The sequence below is a fragment of the Bos javanicus genome, chromosome 8, assembly GCF_032452875.1.
Source record: "Bos javanicus breed banteng chromosome 8, ARS-OSU_banteng_1.0, whole genome shotgun sequence".
NCBI lineage: Eukaryota > Metazoa > Chordata > Mammalia > Artiodactyla > Bovidae > Bos > Bos javanicus.
This window is the reverse complement of record NC_083875.1, coordinates 60,371,053-60,387,655: the sequence shown is the minus strand read 5'-3', so window position 1 is coordinate 60,387,655 and position 16,603 is coordinate 60,371,053. Positions and strand designations below refer to the sequence as shown.

General features: G+C 50.4%; 3 protein-coding genes across 6 annotated transcripts; 2 read left to right on the top strand and 1 right to left on the bottom strand.

Annotated features, from left to right (window-relative positions):
- The first annotated feature begins 1,052 nt into the window (after nucleotides 1-1,052).
- Nucleotides 1,053-4,765, top strand: ARHGEF39 (Rho guanine nucleotide exchange factor 39). Of its 2 annotated transcripts, XM_061426899.1 has the most exons (9): nucleotides 1,053-1,213; nucleotides 1,354-1,448; nucleotides 1,835-1,955; nucleotides 2,212-2,330; nucleotides 2,903-2,973; nucleotides 3,223-3,351; nucleotides 3,519-3,748; nucleotides 4,000-4,088; nucleotides 4,271-4,765. In XM_061426899.1, the coding sequence occupies exons 1-9, from the start codon at nucleotides 1,076-1,078 to the stop codon at nucleotides 4,284-4,286; spliced, it is 1,008 nt and encodes a 335-aa protein (XP_061282883.1). In that variant the 5' UTR covers nucleotides 1,053-1,075; the 3' UTR covers nucleotides 4,287-4,765. The 2 variants fall into 2 exon arrangements, with proteins under 2 accessions (XP_061282883.1, XP_061282882.1); XM_061426898.1 differs by lacking the exon at nucleotides 4,000-4,088.
- Nucleotides 4,766-4,918: 153 nt separating this feature from the next.
- CCDC107 (coiled-coil domain containing 107) lies at nucleotides 4,919-7,479 on the bottom strand. Of its 2 annotated transcripts, none has more exons than XM_061426910.1 (6): nucleotides 7,297-7,479; nucleotides 7,053-7,207; nucleotides 5,643-5,706; nucleotides 5,465-5,555; nucleotides 5,255-5,367; nucleotides 4,919-5,171 (listed from the first exon to the last, which is right to left on the bottom strand). In XM_061426910.1, exons 1-6 carry the CDS (start codon nucleotides 7,400-7,402, stop codon nucleotides 4,924-4,926), a joined length of 777 nt encoding a protein of 258 aa, XP_061282894.1. In that variant the 5' UTR covers nucleotides 7,403-7,479; the 3' UTR covers nucleotides 4,919-4,923. The 2 variants fall into 2 exon arrangements, with proteins under 2 accessions (XP_061282894.1, XP_061282895.1); XM_061426911.1 differs by having other exon boundaries at nucleotides 5,643-5,703.
- A 4,546-nt stretch (nucleotides 7,480-12,025) lies between these two features.
- SIT1 (signaling threshold regulating transmembrane adaptor 1) lies at nucleotides 12,026-13,650 on the top strand. 2 transcript variants are annotated; one of them, XM_061426913.1, is made up of 5 exons: nucleotides 12,026-12,249; nucleotides 12,368-12,503; nucleotides 12,591-12,649; nucleotides 12,744-12,805; nucleotides 12,894-13,650. In XM_061426913.1, the coding sequence occupies exons 1-5, from the start codon at nucleotides 12,183-12,185 to the stop codon at nucleotides 13,122-13,124; spliced, it is 555 nt and encodes a 184-aa protein (XP_061282897.1). In that variant the 5' UTR covers nucleotides 12,026-12,182; the 3' UTR covers nucleotides 13,125-13,650. The 2 variants fall into 2 exon arrangements, with proteins under 2 accessions (XP_061282897.1, XP_061282896.1); XM_061426912.1 differs by lacking the exon at nucleotides 12,026-12,249 and having other exon boundaries at nucleotides 12,264-12,503.
- The last annotated feature ends 2,953 nt before the right edge of the window (nucleotides 13,651-16,603 follow it).

Below are 16,603 nucleotides of genomic sequence, written 5' to 3'. Positions count from 1 at the left end.
CCTTTGGCCAGAATTACAGCAATTCCGACCCACCACGTTAGTTATTGACATTTGCTGACTGGAAGCTAACTGGCTATCAGGCTTTGGATCAGTATGAAAGGGGAAAACGAGTTAGTGACTTAAAACCGAGGAACTTTTGTCCAGCGGCCAAAATATTCAAAACCTGGTGACCCGTGAGGATTCTTAATGATGAAAGGACTGGGGACAGCTGGACCCCAGCATTTGGCATGGGTCCACGACAGAAGCTCAATTCTACAGGTGGGACACTGCGACCCTGCCAGTGTCTAAATCCCTAAGTATCCTGACTCAAAGTCCAGGCTGCTGTCCCAACTTCAGTTCAGTCGCTCAGTCCTGTCCGACTCTTTGCGACCCCATGAATTGCAGCACGCCAGGCCTCCCTGTCCATCACCAACTCCTGGAGTTCACTCAAACTCACGTCCATCGCGGTGATGCCATCCAGCCATCTCATCCTCTGTCGTCCCCTTCTCCTCCTGCGCCCAATCCCTCCCAGCATCAGAGTCTTTTCCAATGAGTCAACTCTTCGTATGAGGTGGCCAAAGTATTGGAGTTTCAGCCTCAGCATCAGTCCTTCCAAAGAACACCCAGGGCTGATCTCCTTTAGAATGGACTGGTTGGATCTCCTTGCAGTCCAGGGGACTGTCAAGAGTCTTCTCCAACACCACAGTTCAAAAGCATCAATTCTTCAGCGCTCAGCTTTCTTCACAGTCCAACTCTCACATCCATACATGACCACTGGAAAAACCATAGCCTTGACTAGACGGACCTTTGTTGGCAAAGTAATGTCTCTGCTCCAACTTAGTGCCACTCAAAGGAGGGCCACCCACTTGCCGCACCCTGCCCGGCCCTGGCGGGGGCCGCATACCTACAGCGCCTCGCTGGCGCCGACCTGATGCGGTTTAGCGAGCCGCTGCGCACGCCCTCGCCTGCTCACAGCCTCCAGGCGCCAGGGGGCGTACTCCCCTCAAGGGCCCACTCCAGCAGCCCCGCCCCCGGGTCCGGTTGGATTTGAATCTCCGGCGGGCTGCGTCCGGAAGTGGCAACCCCTAAGTCTGGCATGGAGAGCCCGGCCCCCGGTGCCCGGTGCCCGGTGCAAGAGCAGCGTGCCCGTTGGGAGCGGAAACGCGCCTGCACTGCCCGGGAGCTGCTGGATACCGAGCGGCGCTACCAGGAACAGCTGGGGCTGGTGGCCACGGTGCGAACCCCACAGTCTCCCGTAGGGGGGCGGGGACCCCAGGGAGTGGGAGGGTGCCTACTAGGTCGGTGACCTAGCTGCGCCTTGGCACCAGCCTCCTCTTTCTGCGGACCACATACCGGTATTCTCTCCTTCCGCAGTACTTCGTGGCAATTTTGAGAGCCAAAGGTACCCTGCGACCACCAGAGCGCCAGGCCCTCTTTGGGCCCTGGGAACTCATTTACGGCGCCAGCCAGTGAGTAGAAGGGAAGTGGGGAGAGAGGAGGAGGGAGACCTGGTTTCTGGCAGTGCAGAGAGCTCAGAGTAGGGGAGATCCAGATTCGCATCCAGAATCTGCCAGTTACCTCCCCTGTGGTCTTGACCCTGTGCCTTAATCTGCCCAAGTTCTCCAGCCACTTGCTGTCCAGTCGCTAAATCGTGTGGGAATCTTTGCGACCCCATGGACTACAGCACGCCAGGCTCCCCTTCCTTCACCATTTCCGAGTTCGCTCAGATTCATATCCACTGAGTCTCCTCCCACAAAATGGGGCCGTACTACCTCCAGAGCAGGGTTATGAGAATTAAGAGAGGTGGTGCTTGAGTAGTTCTTGGGCTGCTCTTTTATTGTCCTGACCCACACAGAGAGCTGCTTCCCTACCTCGAAGGAGGGCGCTGGGGACAGGGGTTGGAGGGCTTCTGCAACCACCTGGAGCTCTACACCCAATTTGCTGCCAATGTTGAGAGGTCCCGGACCATCCTGCAGGTAACCTGATAACTTCAAGTCCTTCCCCTTGTCCTTTGTACATTTCCTCTTTATCTGGAGACCCAAACTTCATTCATATTGTTCCTGCATTTATAGAGCCCTGTGGGTACCCAGCCCTATGTTAAGTTTCCAGTAGGGAGACGGGGTTCTCTCAGGAGCATACAGCTTCCTGAGGGCCTGGGATGTGTACACAGAAGAATGCAGTATAAGGAGGTGGCTTCTCTCCCTGCTGCCAACCCTTTCCTCCTCATTCTAGGAGCAACTAAAGAAGAACAAACATTTCCGGAGATTTGTACGACTTCAGGAAGGTCGCCCTGAGTTCGGGGGCCTTCAGCTCCAGGACCTGCTCCCTCTGCCTCTGCAGAGGCTCCAGCAGTGCGTGAACTCACCCTGACTCAGCCAACTTCTCTTAGAATTCTGCATCTGTACGATGGCTGCTCTCAATCTTTGTGGGCTTTCATGGGATCTGTCCCACTGTCTCTCTCCTGGGACAAATTGCTCCTCAAAATTTTCTGCAAGAGTAAATGTGAACTCACTGGAGTATTTGGGCTGTGCAGCCTCAGGCCCTTAGCTGGGATTGTTTAACTTAAGCTGAAGTGAGGGGTCTGTGATAAGGCTAGTAAATAAGGTTTCTGAAGATGAAAGGCTTAGAATTTCTGTCCCTGGGAATGAGTTAAGAACTTATAGTCAGTTGTTTGTAGCATCCTCCTTGGGTTGATTAACTTTCACCTTGGATCTGGTCTGCCTCCCTGACTCTTCAGTGTGGGATGGAAGAGGGCCATATGGAGTGAACCCAGGATCTGAGTCCCAGATGGAAGAGGGGGATAAAACAGCCACAGGCAGGTCTTTCCTGGTTCCCCAGCTGAAGTTTGTACAGGGGGTGATCTGTGTCAGGCAGAGGAAATTGTACCCAGCTCTACTTTCCCCTCATAGACTTCTAATTTCAGGTATGAGAATCTCGCTGTTGCTTTGGCTGAAAACACAGGTCCCAACAGCCCTGAACACAAACAGCTCACAAGTATGTTCTTGCTCTTCCACAGCATTTCTTGGAGATTGCTTCTGTTCCCTTTCTGGTTCTGACCTCCAACCATGTATGATATGCCCCAATCTTCCAATGATGTGTATACAATGTTCCTATTGCCCTGCCCCTACTCTTGAAGAAATTAGACTCTGACCCTAGTCCTGTCTGGATTAGCCTGTCTTTCACCACCACCATTCACCCAAAGTCAAAGTTGTGCTGGGAGTGGGGTGTGGAATATCATTCTAGGGGCTGCCCAGCTGATAAGTGAGACTGCCCAGAGAGTCCACACCATTGGTCAGAAACAGAAGAATGAACAGCATCTCCAGCGCATCCAGGCTCTGCTCAGTGGACGGCAAGCAAAGGGGCTTATCTCAGGTAGTCCATGGGTGTGCTTCCCCTCAACCTGCAAACTGCCCTTTTCTCACCCCCATCCTCCCTACTGCCAGCACATACCACCTGCCTCCCATTTTCTCAGCCTCCCTTTCATTTTGTGGGTTGTAGTCCTGAAGCTGTACCAGAATAATGGGTCTCCCACCTCTCAGGTCGCTGGTTCCTACGCCAGGGATGGCTATTGGTGGTGCCTCCCCGAGGGGAGCCTCGGCCCCGAATGTTCTTCCTTTTCTCTGATGCACTTCTCATGGCCAAGCCTCGACCCCCATTGCATCTGCTGCAGAGTGGCACCTTTGCCTGCCGGGCCCTCTACCCCATGGGCGAGTGTCAACTCCACAGGGTCTTTGGCCACTCAGGAGGCCCTTGTGGTGGACTGCTCAGCGTAAGTAACAGGCAAGAGCCCTTGGCAGGGTAGGAAGGGCCCAAAATATACCAAGTGCCTGCGCACCACTCATCTCCTTGGCCTAAGCCCCCCTCATAGGAACTGAGCCACCTGCATTGAGAGCATACCAGGGCTTAGGGTTCATACCTGGTTCTCACTTCAGCCCTAAATCACTGCCATGGAAATAGCAGGGCCTTTGGCTTAAGGCTGGACCTTTCTGAGCCATGTGCTAAGAGGTGATCTCTCTCTAGCTGTCCTTTCCCCATGAGAAGCTACTGCTTATGTCCACAGACCAGGAGGAGCTGTCACACTGGTACCACAGTCTGACTTTGGCCATCAGGTAAGTTGTTTTCCCTCAGAAGAGTGCTGTGGTGAGGCCCAGGAGCTGGAGATGGCACTTCTGAGCCTATTTCCTGTCTGGAACCCACCCCCACCCCCCAAGCACGCCCCTGTCCAACACCCCAGGTGATTTTGTCAGAATAGAGTGCTCATGCCGGTGCCTGAACTGTTTTCTCTCCACAGCAGCCAGAAGAACTAGCAGAATCTTACAAATTCCAGAGTCCAGGATACTGTGGGGATAGGTCAGAATCAGGGGTACAAAGGAATCTTACTAACAAAACACGGACTCTTCATGGTTTGAGAAGAATCATTTTGTGTTTGCCTGAGACCAAGACACACCATGTCCTTTGACCAGCTCTTAAAGAATCAGGACATCAAGTCCGACTCAGCTGAATCAGCTCCGCCAATACAGAGGAGGGGATTTGGGACTGATAAGTTTGGTGCTGTGTCTGTGGACAGCTGTTTATCTATCAAGTTTGCAGCTTTGCAAATGTGGCTGTTTTTATGTTATATATAGTTTCTATAATTTATTTCCCCACCGGATTTTGGTAGTGTTTTCTTTTTTGGAGAAGCCATTTTGTCTCAGCTATGCAATATGAGAAAAGGGATTTTTGTGCCCTTAAGGCTGGCATGACTGTGGCCTCAGGAATACAAATAAAAGAACTGGAGCTCCCTCTATCTTCTTGGCTCCTGCACTGGAAGGCGGCCTCTTTATGTCCTAATAAGGGAAGCTTTTCAAGAAGGCCTGGTTGTTCGTAGGCACCTAGTAAGGGGGGGTGGGTGTGTGTGTCCGTGTGTGTCCAGCTGGAATGGAAAAAGCACACAGGAGCATCCAGTCACAGGAACAGACTCTGTTTTACTAAACCATCCACTGTTTTTCCTTCTTTCCAATGGGGGCTGTGACTGAGGCCCTGTGCTGCAGATTTCCTACATCTTCTCCTTAGCGTGGGCTCCATTTCCCTGGGAGGAGTTAGGTTCCTTGTCCCTGTGTTCCAATTTAGGGGCTCCTCCCAGGCCTGATTGTCACCAGCCTCTTCCTCGTCCTCCTCTATACAGAAGTCCTCAAGAAAGGGTATGCTGGCCTCTGTGAAGGGGGAGATCAGGCATGTTCCAGTTTCAGAGGCTCTGTCTCTACTTCCAGCAGACTCTCACCTCCCAACCCTGTACCTGGTTCTGGAACCTCCACACCCTTGTTCGGTTTGCTGTCTTGTAACAGCTGGTGGATGGTCTGTAGCTTCATGTGCAGAAGCTCCTGCTGGGCTCCAGCCAGGGTAGTCACACTGCAGATATGTCCATTCAGAGGCTGCCCGATCTCCGTCCCCACCTCTTCCACCTACCACAAGCTCTCTCTAGCTACAGGGTCATTGCTCTCCTTACCGCTCAAAAAGCGGGTCCAGCTGGGCCATCAGACTGTTCAGGTGTTGCTCTGTCCGGACAAGCTGTTGTGTCAGCTGCGCCAGGTGTTGCTCTGGGGGTATGGGAGAAAAGAGCAACGGTTACTTACTTTCTGCTGTCCCTTAATCCCCCACCAAGCACAGACCTCTGCAAAACCCACCTGACTGCAATGAATCCTTCTTGTCTGCCTCCTCTTGGAGAACAGCAGCCTCATCTTTCCCCTGCTGTGGAAAAAGGCAACGGGGATATTGCAGCAACAAGGACCTCAATAATCTCAGTCTCCAAAGCCAGATAAAGGCCAAGGATAATTCCAGATAGACAAAACTAGTGGGTTTTTTTTTTTTTTTAATCTCAGAGAATCACAGTCATATCTATTCCAGCTCCTCATTCAGGACAGGAAGCAATGTCAGTACACCCCATGAGTGGTTGCTGTTCAATCTACTAAAACACCTCCAGGAAGGAGAAGCTCTATTGTTTGATAAAGCTCTGGTTTAGTTTATACACAAAGCCAGACACAGTCCATCGCTATCTTCTTTTCATGGTGCTGAGCAGAGCCTTCCAAAATCATCTTTTCAACATGACAGCCCCTCAGGTATTTGAAGGCAACGGTCGTACTCCCTGTCTTCTCTGATTTAATAGCACCAATGTTTTTCAGTCAGTGCTCATTTGACATGGTTTTCTCTGGGTGCTTTACTCTGGTTTAAGAGATGGCATTACCGACTCAATGGACATAAGTTTGAGCAAACTCTGGGAGATGGTGAAGGACTGGGAAGCCTGACACGCTGCAACCCATGAAGTCGCAGAGTCAGACACAACTTAGTGACTGAACCACAACAATGCTCTTAGAACAGTGCCCTCAAGAAAATTAAGTTTCTTTCAGGCTATACTTGGGTCCAAGAATAGAATTTATCAATCCTTGCTAAATTTCACCATTAAATTCAGCCCCTCATCCTAGCCTGTTAAGTCTACTATGGATCATGATTAGCTAGACCTCCTAGTTTAATGTCATCTCCAAATTGGCTCAGTCCTCTATTTCCCAACGTAAGTGATAGGGCCAGGGCTGAAGAAAAAGCCCTGGGAGGTACTACTTTCCATTTCAACAGTTTTAATTCAACAAAATGTACTGTCAGTTCACATTTCAGGGCCTCCTTCCCGAGGATAACTTGAGACTGCTTAGTTCCTTGAACTCTAAAAACTCTGGCTACAGTAATCAACTGCTTGTGCCAAGCTTGGGAACTCACTAGGAACCGCACTTACTATAGTATGGCCATTTGCTGGGTTCAAATCTTAGGGCCACCAGTTACTATCTCTGAGTGACCTTGAGCAACTGACAACCTCTTCCCTGGGTTGTTGGAAGGACTAAATGTAATGGTTACTATTTAAAATTAACCAAGGGCCCTTCACATCCATTACCTCGCGGGATGCTTTAACTAACCCCATCATGTTGGAAAGTCAGGGAACTCCTGTCTTCATTTTACAAAATGACGGGAAAACGTGTCTTGTTCTTGGTACCATGGCGCCCTCATCGAGATTCAGGGCCGGGGCATCCCCACCCCTGGTCGTCCCGCACCTGCAAACACTTGTACAGCACAAAAGCCACGGCGGCCGCGGTGTACAGCGCCCCCAAGGGCAGCGCCCCGGACCGAGCCCGCTCGCGCTGGTTCTTGGACGGCGGCGACTGCCGCCGGGGTTCCGCGGCCGCAGGGCCGACCTGGCCGGCGTCGCCTGAGGAGGAGGGCAGAGGCGGGTCAGTACAGCTGGGGCTTGGGGCCTGGGGACAGTCCCAGCCTCCCTCCAGCAGCCCTCGCTGGTACCTGGGTGTGCCCGGCGGTCGGGGCTGCGGCGGTCTCCGAGCACCTCGGGCAGCGCAGACACAAGTAGCAGCCCCAGCGTACCCGCAAGCGACACCACGCTCGCCATAGCAGGCCAACACGGGAGACCGCGGGAGACGCCGGCGTTGTCGGACGCACCGGTGCACGCGCACGCAGGCGCGTCCCCCAGCCCCAGCTATTCCCACCCCGGGCCTCCCAGGGAGGTCACGCCCACCTAGCGTGTGGGCGGGGCCAGGCCTTATTTGCATAGGACTGAGGGCTTAGCTTAGTTCATTTGTGAAACTAGTTCATTTCTTATCTCTGTATAGGTGTTCTGTTAGCCAGAATGCCTCCAGAAGACTACATTCTTAGAAGGTTATACAGGGAAGTGGTTTTTAATATGCCACACCACCAACCTCCTCACCCTAACTTTAAAATAAATGTCCTCCTCGAGCTATAAAGGGCTTGAATGCCCCAGTAAAAAGGAAGTTCGTGCTGAAGGCCTGTTTCCTAGGCTACATACGGAGGACTAGTTCCTTGTTTGCGCCTAGGGGAAAGTCCCCGGACCGTGGGCAGAGAGTGCCACGTGCCCGTGCACGTAGACTTCCCCTGCTTCTCACGACTAAACCCGCCAAGAAGCGATCCTACCCTGGGGGTGGGGAAGCCGAGCGGCGTGTTGCGGGGGTGTCATCCGTCAGCTTCTGATAGTTACGCAGGCAGTGCGCCTCCACGCGCACCAACCTCACGGGGCTCATTCTCAGCACGTCTCATTTTAACTTGAGCGACTATATAGCCAGACTGTCTATTAGCTGTCTCCGGGACGTTTCGAAGTCACTCTGTTTCTGCACAGCTAACATCCATATACAACTTTCAGATCTCACTTTCCTCCTGTATGTGCGTGTTCCCTTCATAAGTGGAAGTGAAAGTCGTTCAGTCGTGTCCGACTCTTTGCGACCCCATGGACTATATACAGAACCCTTAACTTCTGGCTTATTCATTAGTGCAGCTATTGTACTTTCTTCAAACCACTATTGCATGTCAGTTATATTTCAATAAACCATTTAAATTACTTAAAATTAACTAATAAACTAAAATTAATTACAAAAATAAAACACAACTAGATTGTAAATTTCATGAGAGCAGGGGCCATATCTCTTTTTCTTTACCATGTTTATTCCAATAGCCTAGCACAGCACCTGACACTAGCAGGCATCAGGTGAATCCTTGTTGAATGAAATTAATGTGTTCAAGACGACCCAAAACGTAAATATAATTAAAGTTTTTTTTAAAGAATAAGGAAACTAAGGTTCAGGAAGGTTAAGTTTGTAATCAGGTAAGAGGCTGGCAGAGATTTCAACCCTTTTTTGTTTGCATAAGATCTGCCACTCATCACCACCTATCGTCTCTCCTGCTCCTTCTCCAGTCAGAGTTGAGTAATCCTTCTCCTTTCCACACTGTCTTTTAATTGTCTAGGATACATAGGGCCCTATTCCTAATTAGACCAAGAACTCTTTGAGGGAAGAAACCATTTCCCACTCACATTTGTATCTCCAGAGCTTGACATATAAGCAAGCAATCGGTATGTATGTATTAAACAAATGAGGTATAGCTGTGCTAAATAAATGAATGAAATACAGGTATATCTTTTTGTCCTTCCAGAAAGGGAGTGGGCAGGGCAGAGAGAGACCATCACTCAGGACAGTTGTCCTGTCTAGTGGAATACCCAGAGGCAACCTGGCTTGGCAGTCTAAACCCTGACACTAAGCCAGTTGACATAATCAATGTAAACAAGTGATTCAGGCCAGTTGTAATATGATAAATGGCCCCCAGCTGATTGTTGCCTTTAGGGAATTCGGGCCCACTATTGCCCTTCTGATTTTTTTCCAATAGATCAATGAATTGGGATTTCAAAAAACTGGAACTCCAGTTTTTAAAGGTTGACAGCGAATCAGTGGCATAGGAGTGAGAGTCGCCTCAGTCATGTCCAACTTTTTGCAACCCCATGGACTGTAGCCTGCCAGGCTCCTCTGTCCATGGAATTCTCCAGGCAAGAATATTGGAAGGTGTTGCCATTTCCTTCTTCAAATAAACAGTAAATGAAACAAATAACAGGGCCCAGAAAATAATAATAATAAGGGCCAGAAATTCAGACAGTGAATTATCTCTTTTATTGGAGTTTGTAGATATATATCATGACAATATAAAAAGAGTTAAAATTGAATTTACATTACGGAACAAGAAAGGGTAATGAATTTCTTGGCTACATTATTGTGTTTTTTGAGAAAGGGGTAAAAAATTTGTACCTACATAGTAACCTAGCTGAGTAATGAATAATTTCTTTTTCTAAAGTTAACTTCTGAAAATTTGTCAAAAATAATTTTGGCATATTCATATTCAATAGAGAATATAGCTACATTTGTCAATTTCCACCCATGGTTGATTAAAGAATACCTTTTATTAATTTTCATTTCAAAAAAGTTTCTTTCATATGAAGCAACAGACATACAAATGGGAAAAGAAAGTCTTAAACAAAGGGATGTTTGGCAGAGATTCATAAAAGTTCCATTTCACAGTAAATTCCAGACATTTTCAATATAAACAAAAACTAAGTGGTCACCTAGAATGGCAGAATTAAACTACTCAAGCTCAGTTTACTTGACTTTTCAATCACTGTGCTATCATTGTTTGTTTTTAAATCTATTGGTTAGATGCAGGAATATGTAATATTATAGGAGTTGGTCACAGAAATTGTGCCCAAACCAAAGAACAATTAAAAACTGTTAAGAACTAATTCTGGATATAAACAGCCAGCTGTATACCTAGGATTATACAGCTGTATAACTAGGATTCCACAGATTAACTTCCATGCAGATTATAATATATATATTAAAAAAACAACAACAAAAAACATTTATTTGGCTGTGCCAGGTCTTAGTTGCAGCATTCAAACTCTTAGTTGCAGAATGTGAAATCTAGTTTCCTGACCAGGGATGGAACCTGAGCTCCCTGCATTGGAAGCATGCAGTCTTAACCACCGGACCACCAGGGAAGTTGTGGATTATAATATTTTTAAAGGGTAAGTAACACAAATGTGCTAATTTGAATTTTCAGTTCAGTCGCTCAGTTGTGTCCAACTCTTTGCAACCCCATGGACTGTAGCACACCAGGCTTCCCTGTCCATCACCAACTCCCAGAGCTTACTCAAACTCATGTCCATTGAGTCAGTGATGCCATTCACCACCTCATCCTCTGTTGTCCCCTTCTCCTCCCACCTTCAATCTTTCCCAGCATCAGGGTCTTTTCAGATGAGTCAGTTCTTTGCATCAGGTGGCCAAAGTATTGCAGTTTCAGCTTCAGCCTCAGTCCTTCCCATGAATTTTACATATTTGAAATTTGAATTTTACATAGTATTAAAACTCATCAGTAACCACAGCAATTTAGAACATATATCTACAAAATTTTTCAGAGGGCTTCCCTGATGGCCCAGTAGTTCAGAATCAGCCTTGCAATGCAGGGGATATCAGCTCGATCCTTGGTCAGGAAGATGTCAGCAGAGCAACTAAGCCAGTGCACCACAACTACTGAGCCCTCACTCTAGAGCCTGAGAGCTGCAAGTACTGAAGCCCCCTTGAGCCTGTGCTCTGGCAGCAAGAGAAGGCGCCACATTGAGAAGCCTGAGCAACACATTTAGATAAAGCCCCTGTGCTGCAACGAAGACCCAGCACAGCCAAAAAATAATTTAAAATACATTTTTTAGAAAGGAATATTTTATCTTTTTTTTTTTTTTTTTTTTTAGAATTGCTGGAACATGGTGATAATGAAAAGGACACTGACTTTTAGTGAGTTTTGTTTTTAAATTCTTTACAAACAATACCTTATTGCTTAGAGTGGCAGGACCTCTGCTACCATCCCCACCGCAGGCACACTGCTACAATGATTTTAAATCTTTGGGAAAAAAAAAAAAAATCATATGGGCCAGACAAAACAGATCTCTGAGCCCTGGTCTAAGGTTTATATTTGGAACTTAGAGTCCCTCTTCCCACATCAGTAGCCTCCCATGTGGCTGGGCTGTCTCTGGGCGGGGCAGGTACTTGGCCGCTCCCTGAAGTGAACAAGTGCAAACACTGGGCTGGTTCCCAGGACAGGACTGGGCAGAGGTTTCTTTACTTCAACTAACTTTTGAGGTTCACAGTTCTTAGGGACAGCTTGGATGAAGTGGACTGGAGGAGGGAGTCAAGCTTCCTCTATCGTCTAAATCTATTACTATTATACCAGTAATAATAATAACAAAAGTCATTCTTAACCCCTGTCCCTTGGTTGTGGGGCAGCCTCAGCATGTGGTGGGACTGTAGGCAGAAGGGGGCCTCCTCATCCCATTTTCACTTTGTAGCATGCCCACTGAGGATTATGTCCTCCCACTCCTTATTCTCTGTCAAGGGACTCAGTACTGGAGAGAAAAGGCAGACACCCTGGGGCAGAAAGTAATCTCCATCATAAGGCCTGGCTTGTCTTGTAGGTCCTGCCTCACTCCACTTCTACCCGCCTTGGGATCTTCATGAGCTCCCGTGCCCAGTGTTCAATAAACTCAGGCCTGCCTCTTTTCTGACTGAAATGGGTACAGGGACAGGGTAAGGGTGGGGGTGGGGGCGGAAGTTTAAGAGCTACTGGGTGGCGCAGGTGCAGGCACAGGGCGGTGTCTTTGTTCTTTAACTCAACCCTCCCCTCCCCCTTGCTCCCCTCCCCCTTCCTCCCCGGAAATCAGCGACTTTGCCACCACCGGTATTGGAGATGCTGAGCTGTGGGGGTCAGGCCCAGAGAGGGGTGGGAGTAAAGGGGGCTGCCACAGCTGTCAGATCATAAATCAGGCTTATCCTTTGGTTCAGGCCAGGATGACTACAGCAGGCCAGAGCAGACTCTTCAACTGCACGGATCATCGCATGGATGAGCTACTGACCGGTGAGCTGGGCGGGGCAGGGGCAGGGGGAGGGGTCACGTGGCCCCATGTCCCACTTGCTGGGCCCTGGAGGGTTAGGCTGGGCAGTAACACTCCCTCCCCACTCTCTCACATCCATAGGAATCCCCTCTCTGACCAAGGGGTGGGGGCTGTGGGCCCTCTTAGGGGCTGTGACCCTGCTGCTCCTCATCTCACTGGCTGTGCACTTGTTCCAGTGGACCAGTGGCCGGAGCAGGAGCCAGCCAGGACATGGACGGTGAGTAGGGGGCAAGAAAGATGGGCTGATCGAGAGTTCCCCCCTTACCAACAAGTCACCTCTCATCCCCTAAACTCTGTGTTGCAGCTCTGGGGAGTCTGTGGAAGACGTCCCTCTGTATGGGAATCTGCATTATCTGCAGACAGGTAGGAAGCTGGCTAAGGGGAGGGGTGCAAGTGGCTAGGTCCTGGGTGCAGGGGGAAGAACAAGATGTGACCAGACTCCTGTTCCCTGCCCCAGGACGGCTGTCTCAGGAACCAGGGCCAGACCCACAGGATTCAGCCCCTGGAGGCCCTGCCAGGGTGAGTCAGTTGTGGCTGAAGAGGGGAGGGAAGGTAGTGGGGGATTTCTCAAGGGTCCCGTGAGCTTCTAACAGCCTTGCATCTCCAGGCTGCAGAGGAGATGTGCTATACCAGCCTGCAGCTGCGGCCTCCTCAGGGCCGAGTCTCCAGCCCTGGAAGCCCCGTCAAGTATTCGGAGGTGCTGCTGGACTCCGAGCCAAAGCCCCAGGCCTCAGACCCTGAGCCAGAGCTCTACGCCTCAGTGTGTGCCCAGGGGCGCAGAGCCCGGGCTTCCTTTCCAGACCAGGCCTATGCCAACAGCCATCCCGTACCCAGCTGAGACAGGGGGCCGTTGCATTGGTTACTGCTATCCCGTCTGGGGCCGTGACTGTTTCCCAACCACCCCCTGAAGACAGGCAGCCCTTTCTCAGTCACAGGACTGATGGTCCCTGAATTTCCTATCTGAGCTGTGAGGGAGACCTCTCAGAGGAATGGCAGGCCCTGTTTCTTGAGGATGGAGTAAGAAAAGGCAGCGGCCCCTCCCTCCACCTCTTTTTCCCCCCTCTATCTGTTCCTCTCAACCCCCAAACTCCAGATCCTTCCCATTCCACACCGTTTAGTCTACCCCCGACAACTCTGTGTCTCCTCAGACACCGGAAGTGGGCAGTAGGGGAGGGGTAAAGAGTCTGCAAGGTCAGTGAGGGGTATCCTCCTCAGGAGCCCACAGGCTGGACGGGTCCTGGAATCCGGTGACCTGAGAAACCCAAGCCTGGTCTCTGACTTGAGAAGCCTGGCAGAACACCAGTCTCCATCCTGCCGTCTCTGTCGTGTGCCAAGGTTTTTAAATAAAACTTCTGAAAAAAGTGTTTCGATTTGACCTAGAAAGTGACACACACCTGCAACAGGCCCCACATGGTGGGCGTGTGAAATCTGTTCTCTGTGCAGAGCACTTCTGGGAGCATCTACCTGGGGAAAAGGGGCCGCAGCATCAATGATGCAGGGATGGGTGTTACAGGTGGGGGCCGGAGTCCAGTTGCTAGGCGGTCCCCAGGGTTTGCACACAGAGCCTCTCCACTTCCATCACCTGGGGTCTTCAAGCTTCCCAGCCTCTGACCTACCTGCCCAGGGCCATCACCCACGACCTGAGGTCTGGGCCATTTCCCCCTTCAGCCTTTGTCGATCTCCTGACAGACTCTACTGAGGTTTGAGTGGAAAACAGGGAGAAGCTGAGGCTTTTACTTCCAAACTTCTCTCCTTTCCACTTAGAGTCCCAGAGAAAACCACGGAGTAGGTTTTCTAGGCTTCCTGGACCTCTGAGGACCCCAACCTGGGTCTCCCCAGAAGAGGTCCCAGTCGCGGTTAACAGCAGGCAGCTGGGGCTGCGTAGGAGGGAAGGTGGCTTTAGGGGCGGGTACCGGACGTGGGGAACCGCCGGCAGGGATGTGGGGTTCTGAGAGCTGCTGTGCTAAAGACGACTCAATGTGCCCGAGGCCCGGGAGACAGGAGACCCTGACAGTGGAAGACGCAAGGCCTGGGGTCCAGCCAGCCTCCTGGGACGAGCCGGGAACCGCGGCGGAGGTCTAAAGCGCCCTCAATCCAGGCCGCAAACCTTGGCCCCTAGACGCCTTCTCACGGGATTCACACAACGCCCGCGGTCTCGGCTCGCTCAGAACTAAGCCCCGAGCGCCCCCTCCCGACGCGACGCGGCCTCGCCACCACCTCTGCTCAGGCCTATTGCAGCTCGGGCCACAGCATGCTGGGAGATGCAGTCCCGACCCCGCGGGACTGCCCTTCCGAGTCTCTCCTGGGACTTCGCTGAACTCTGGCCATGCGGTCTCAGAGAGGCGGCCGTCCGTCTGAAGCTGGGTGCTATTTGAACTTTGTTCTCCTTCCAGTTGCCAAAGCCTGGATCCTCTGCCTTCTCTTTCTTCTACAACTCTTGGATTTTTCTTACCTTCTCATCTTGCTTATCACCGAGGCTCGTCCCCTAGCCTAGGTCCTCATGCCTGAACGCCAGGACTGTGGCAACTTACTGACTGATCCCTACATCAAGGAAATAAGTCGGGGCAGCCAGATCCGCCTCCGACACCTTCTAAGGTCCAAGGTCCACTCCCCACCTCCAGCCCTTGCCACGTCTCGTTAGCTGACCATGAAATACCTGACAGTTCTCTCCCCTTCTACAGCTCCAGGTGCTTTCCTTAGCAGCTTCCCTTCCCTCCCTAGCGTCTATTTCCAGCCAGAAGGAGCGCCGTGTCCTACGCAAATTCCCAGGGGTGGAGTCAGGGGAAGTCACCACGGCCGGGGTGGGTGTGTGTGTTTGGGGGTGGGGGAAGGAGGTGCGTGTTGCGGGGGGTGGGGTGGAGTAGGGTGGGGAGGTGGTGGTGGCAGGAGGGCAGCCCAGCTTTCCCCCTCTTTCTAAGATTCCAGCTGGGAGGATAGGATTGCGCTAAAGATGCGAAGAGGCAGGGTCTTTGGGACAATCAAAGGCGCAATAATCTTCATAACTTTGGGAGATGGTGAAGGACAGGGAAGCCTGGCGTGCTGCAGTCTATCGGGTGGCAAAGAGTCAGACACAACTTAGCGACTGAACAACAAAGGAATTACTTCTAGATGGGGAAGGGCCTCAGAAGCCCTTCAGCCAAGGCCCCTCCAGCGTTGGCCTTGCTCTGCACTGTCAAGATAACGCTAAATTTACAGGCTAGTTTTGGCTACAAAGGAAGGGAAACAAAGCTGAGACACGGAGACTGACCAAGTCTTAATGATTTCATTTGAAGCCTTGGATTCAGCCATGCCCAGAGCTAGACCAGCCTCCTGAACTTTTTGGTTATGCTGCTGCTGCTAAGTTGCTTCAGTCGTGTCCGACTCTGTGCGACCCCATAGACGGCAGCCCACCAGGCTCCCCCGTCCCTGGGATTCTCCAGGCAAGAATACTGGAGTGGGTTGCCATTTCCTTCTCCGTTTTGGTTATGTAAGCTAATAAATTCCCTTTTTTTGCGTAATTCAGACTAAGTTAGATTTTTTTTTCTCTCGCAACCACGAGTTCTGACTAATTCTGTGGGGAAAAACCAGCTGATCAAGGCCAACTGAAAATGCTAAACCTCTGAGATCTTTCCTTATTGTTTAACTCCACCAACCACCCTCCTCTGATTTAATAACTATTCTATCATGCCATTTGAGCCTAAGAGATTTCTGCATATGGTGTGAGTTAATCTAGTCTCTCTCTTGCCAAGCTTTTACATTTCTAGATGTAAAGGAAGCTGACAGACCTGACCGAAACTTATACCCACTGCAGAAATCACCCTGTGAGCTTCCAGAGATTGGGAACTCACTTCCTTACCAAACACTGCTTTCCAATCTTTCTTATTGTTATAACTTCTTTTTTTAAGCAGAATCTACTTCCCTGTTACTTTTGTCACCAGTTCTGCCTCCTGAGCTAGAGTTATACCGTCTTTTACCTCCTGTACATGACAGCCCTGGAGGAATTTGGAGCCAGCCTTGATGGATGGCCGAGGTCTCCCCCCTCCACCACCACTTCTTCCCAGGAACAGCTTTCTAAAGTTCCTTTTACAGTTCTTTTATAGACCATATTTGCAGCCTACTCATCCTAAGACGTGGGGGCCTCTCTCTTTATTGGGCACTTAATCCACAGGACCTTTGTTGGAAAGAAATACACTCCTTTAGCCTAGCTTAAGTAAAGCGGTGTTTATTGTAAGGACACCTGGGTATTTATGAGGCTGGATGGAATGGGAATCCCATAACAGTGTCTGCGATCTGACTGGGCATATGCAGACTGTTATTATCTCTGATTCTGGCATCACT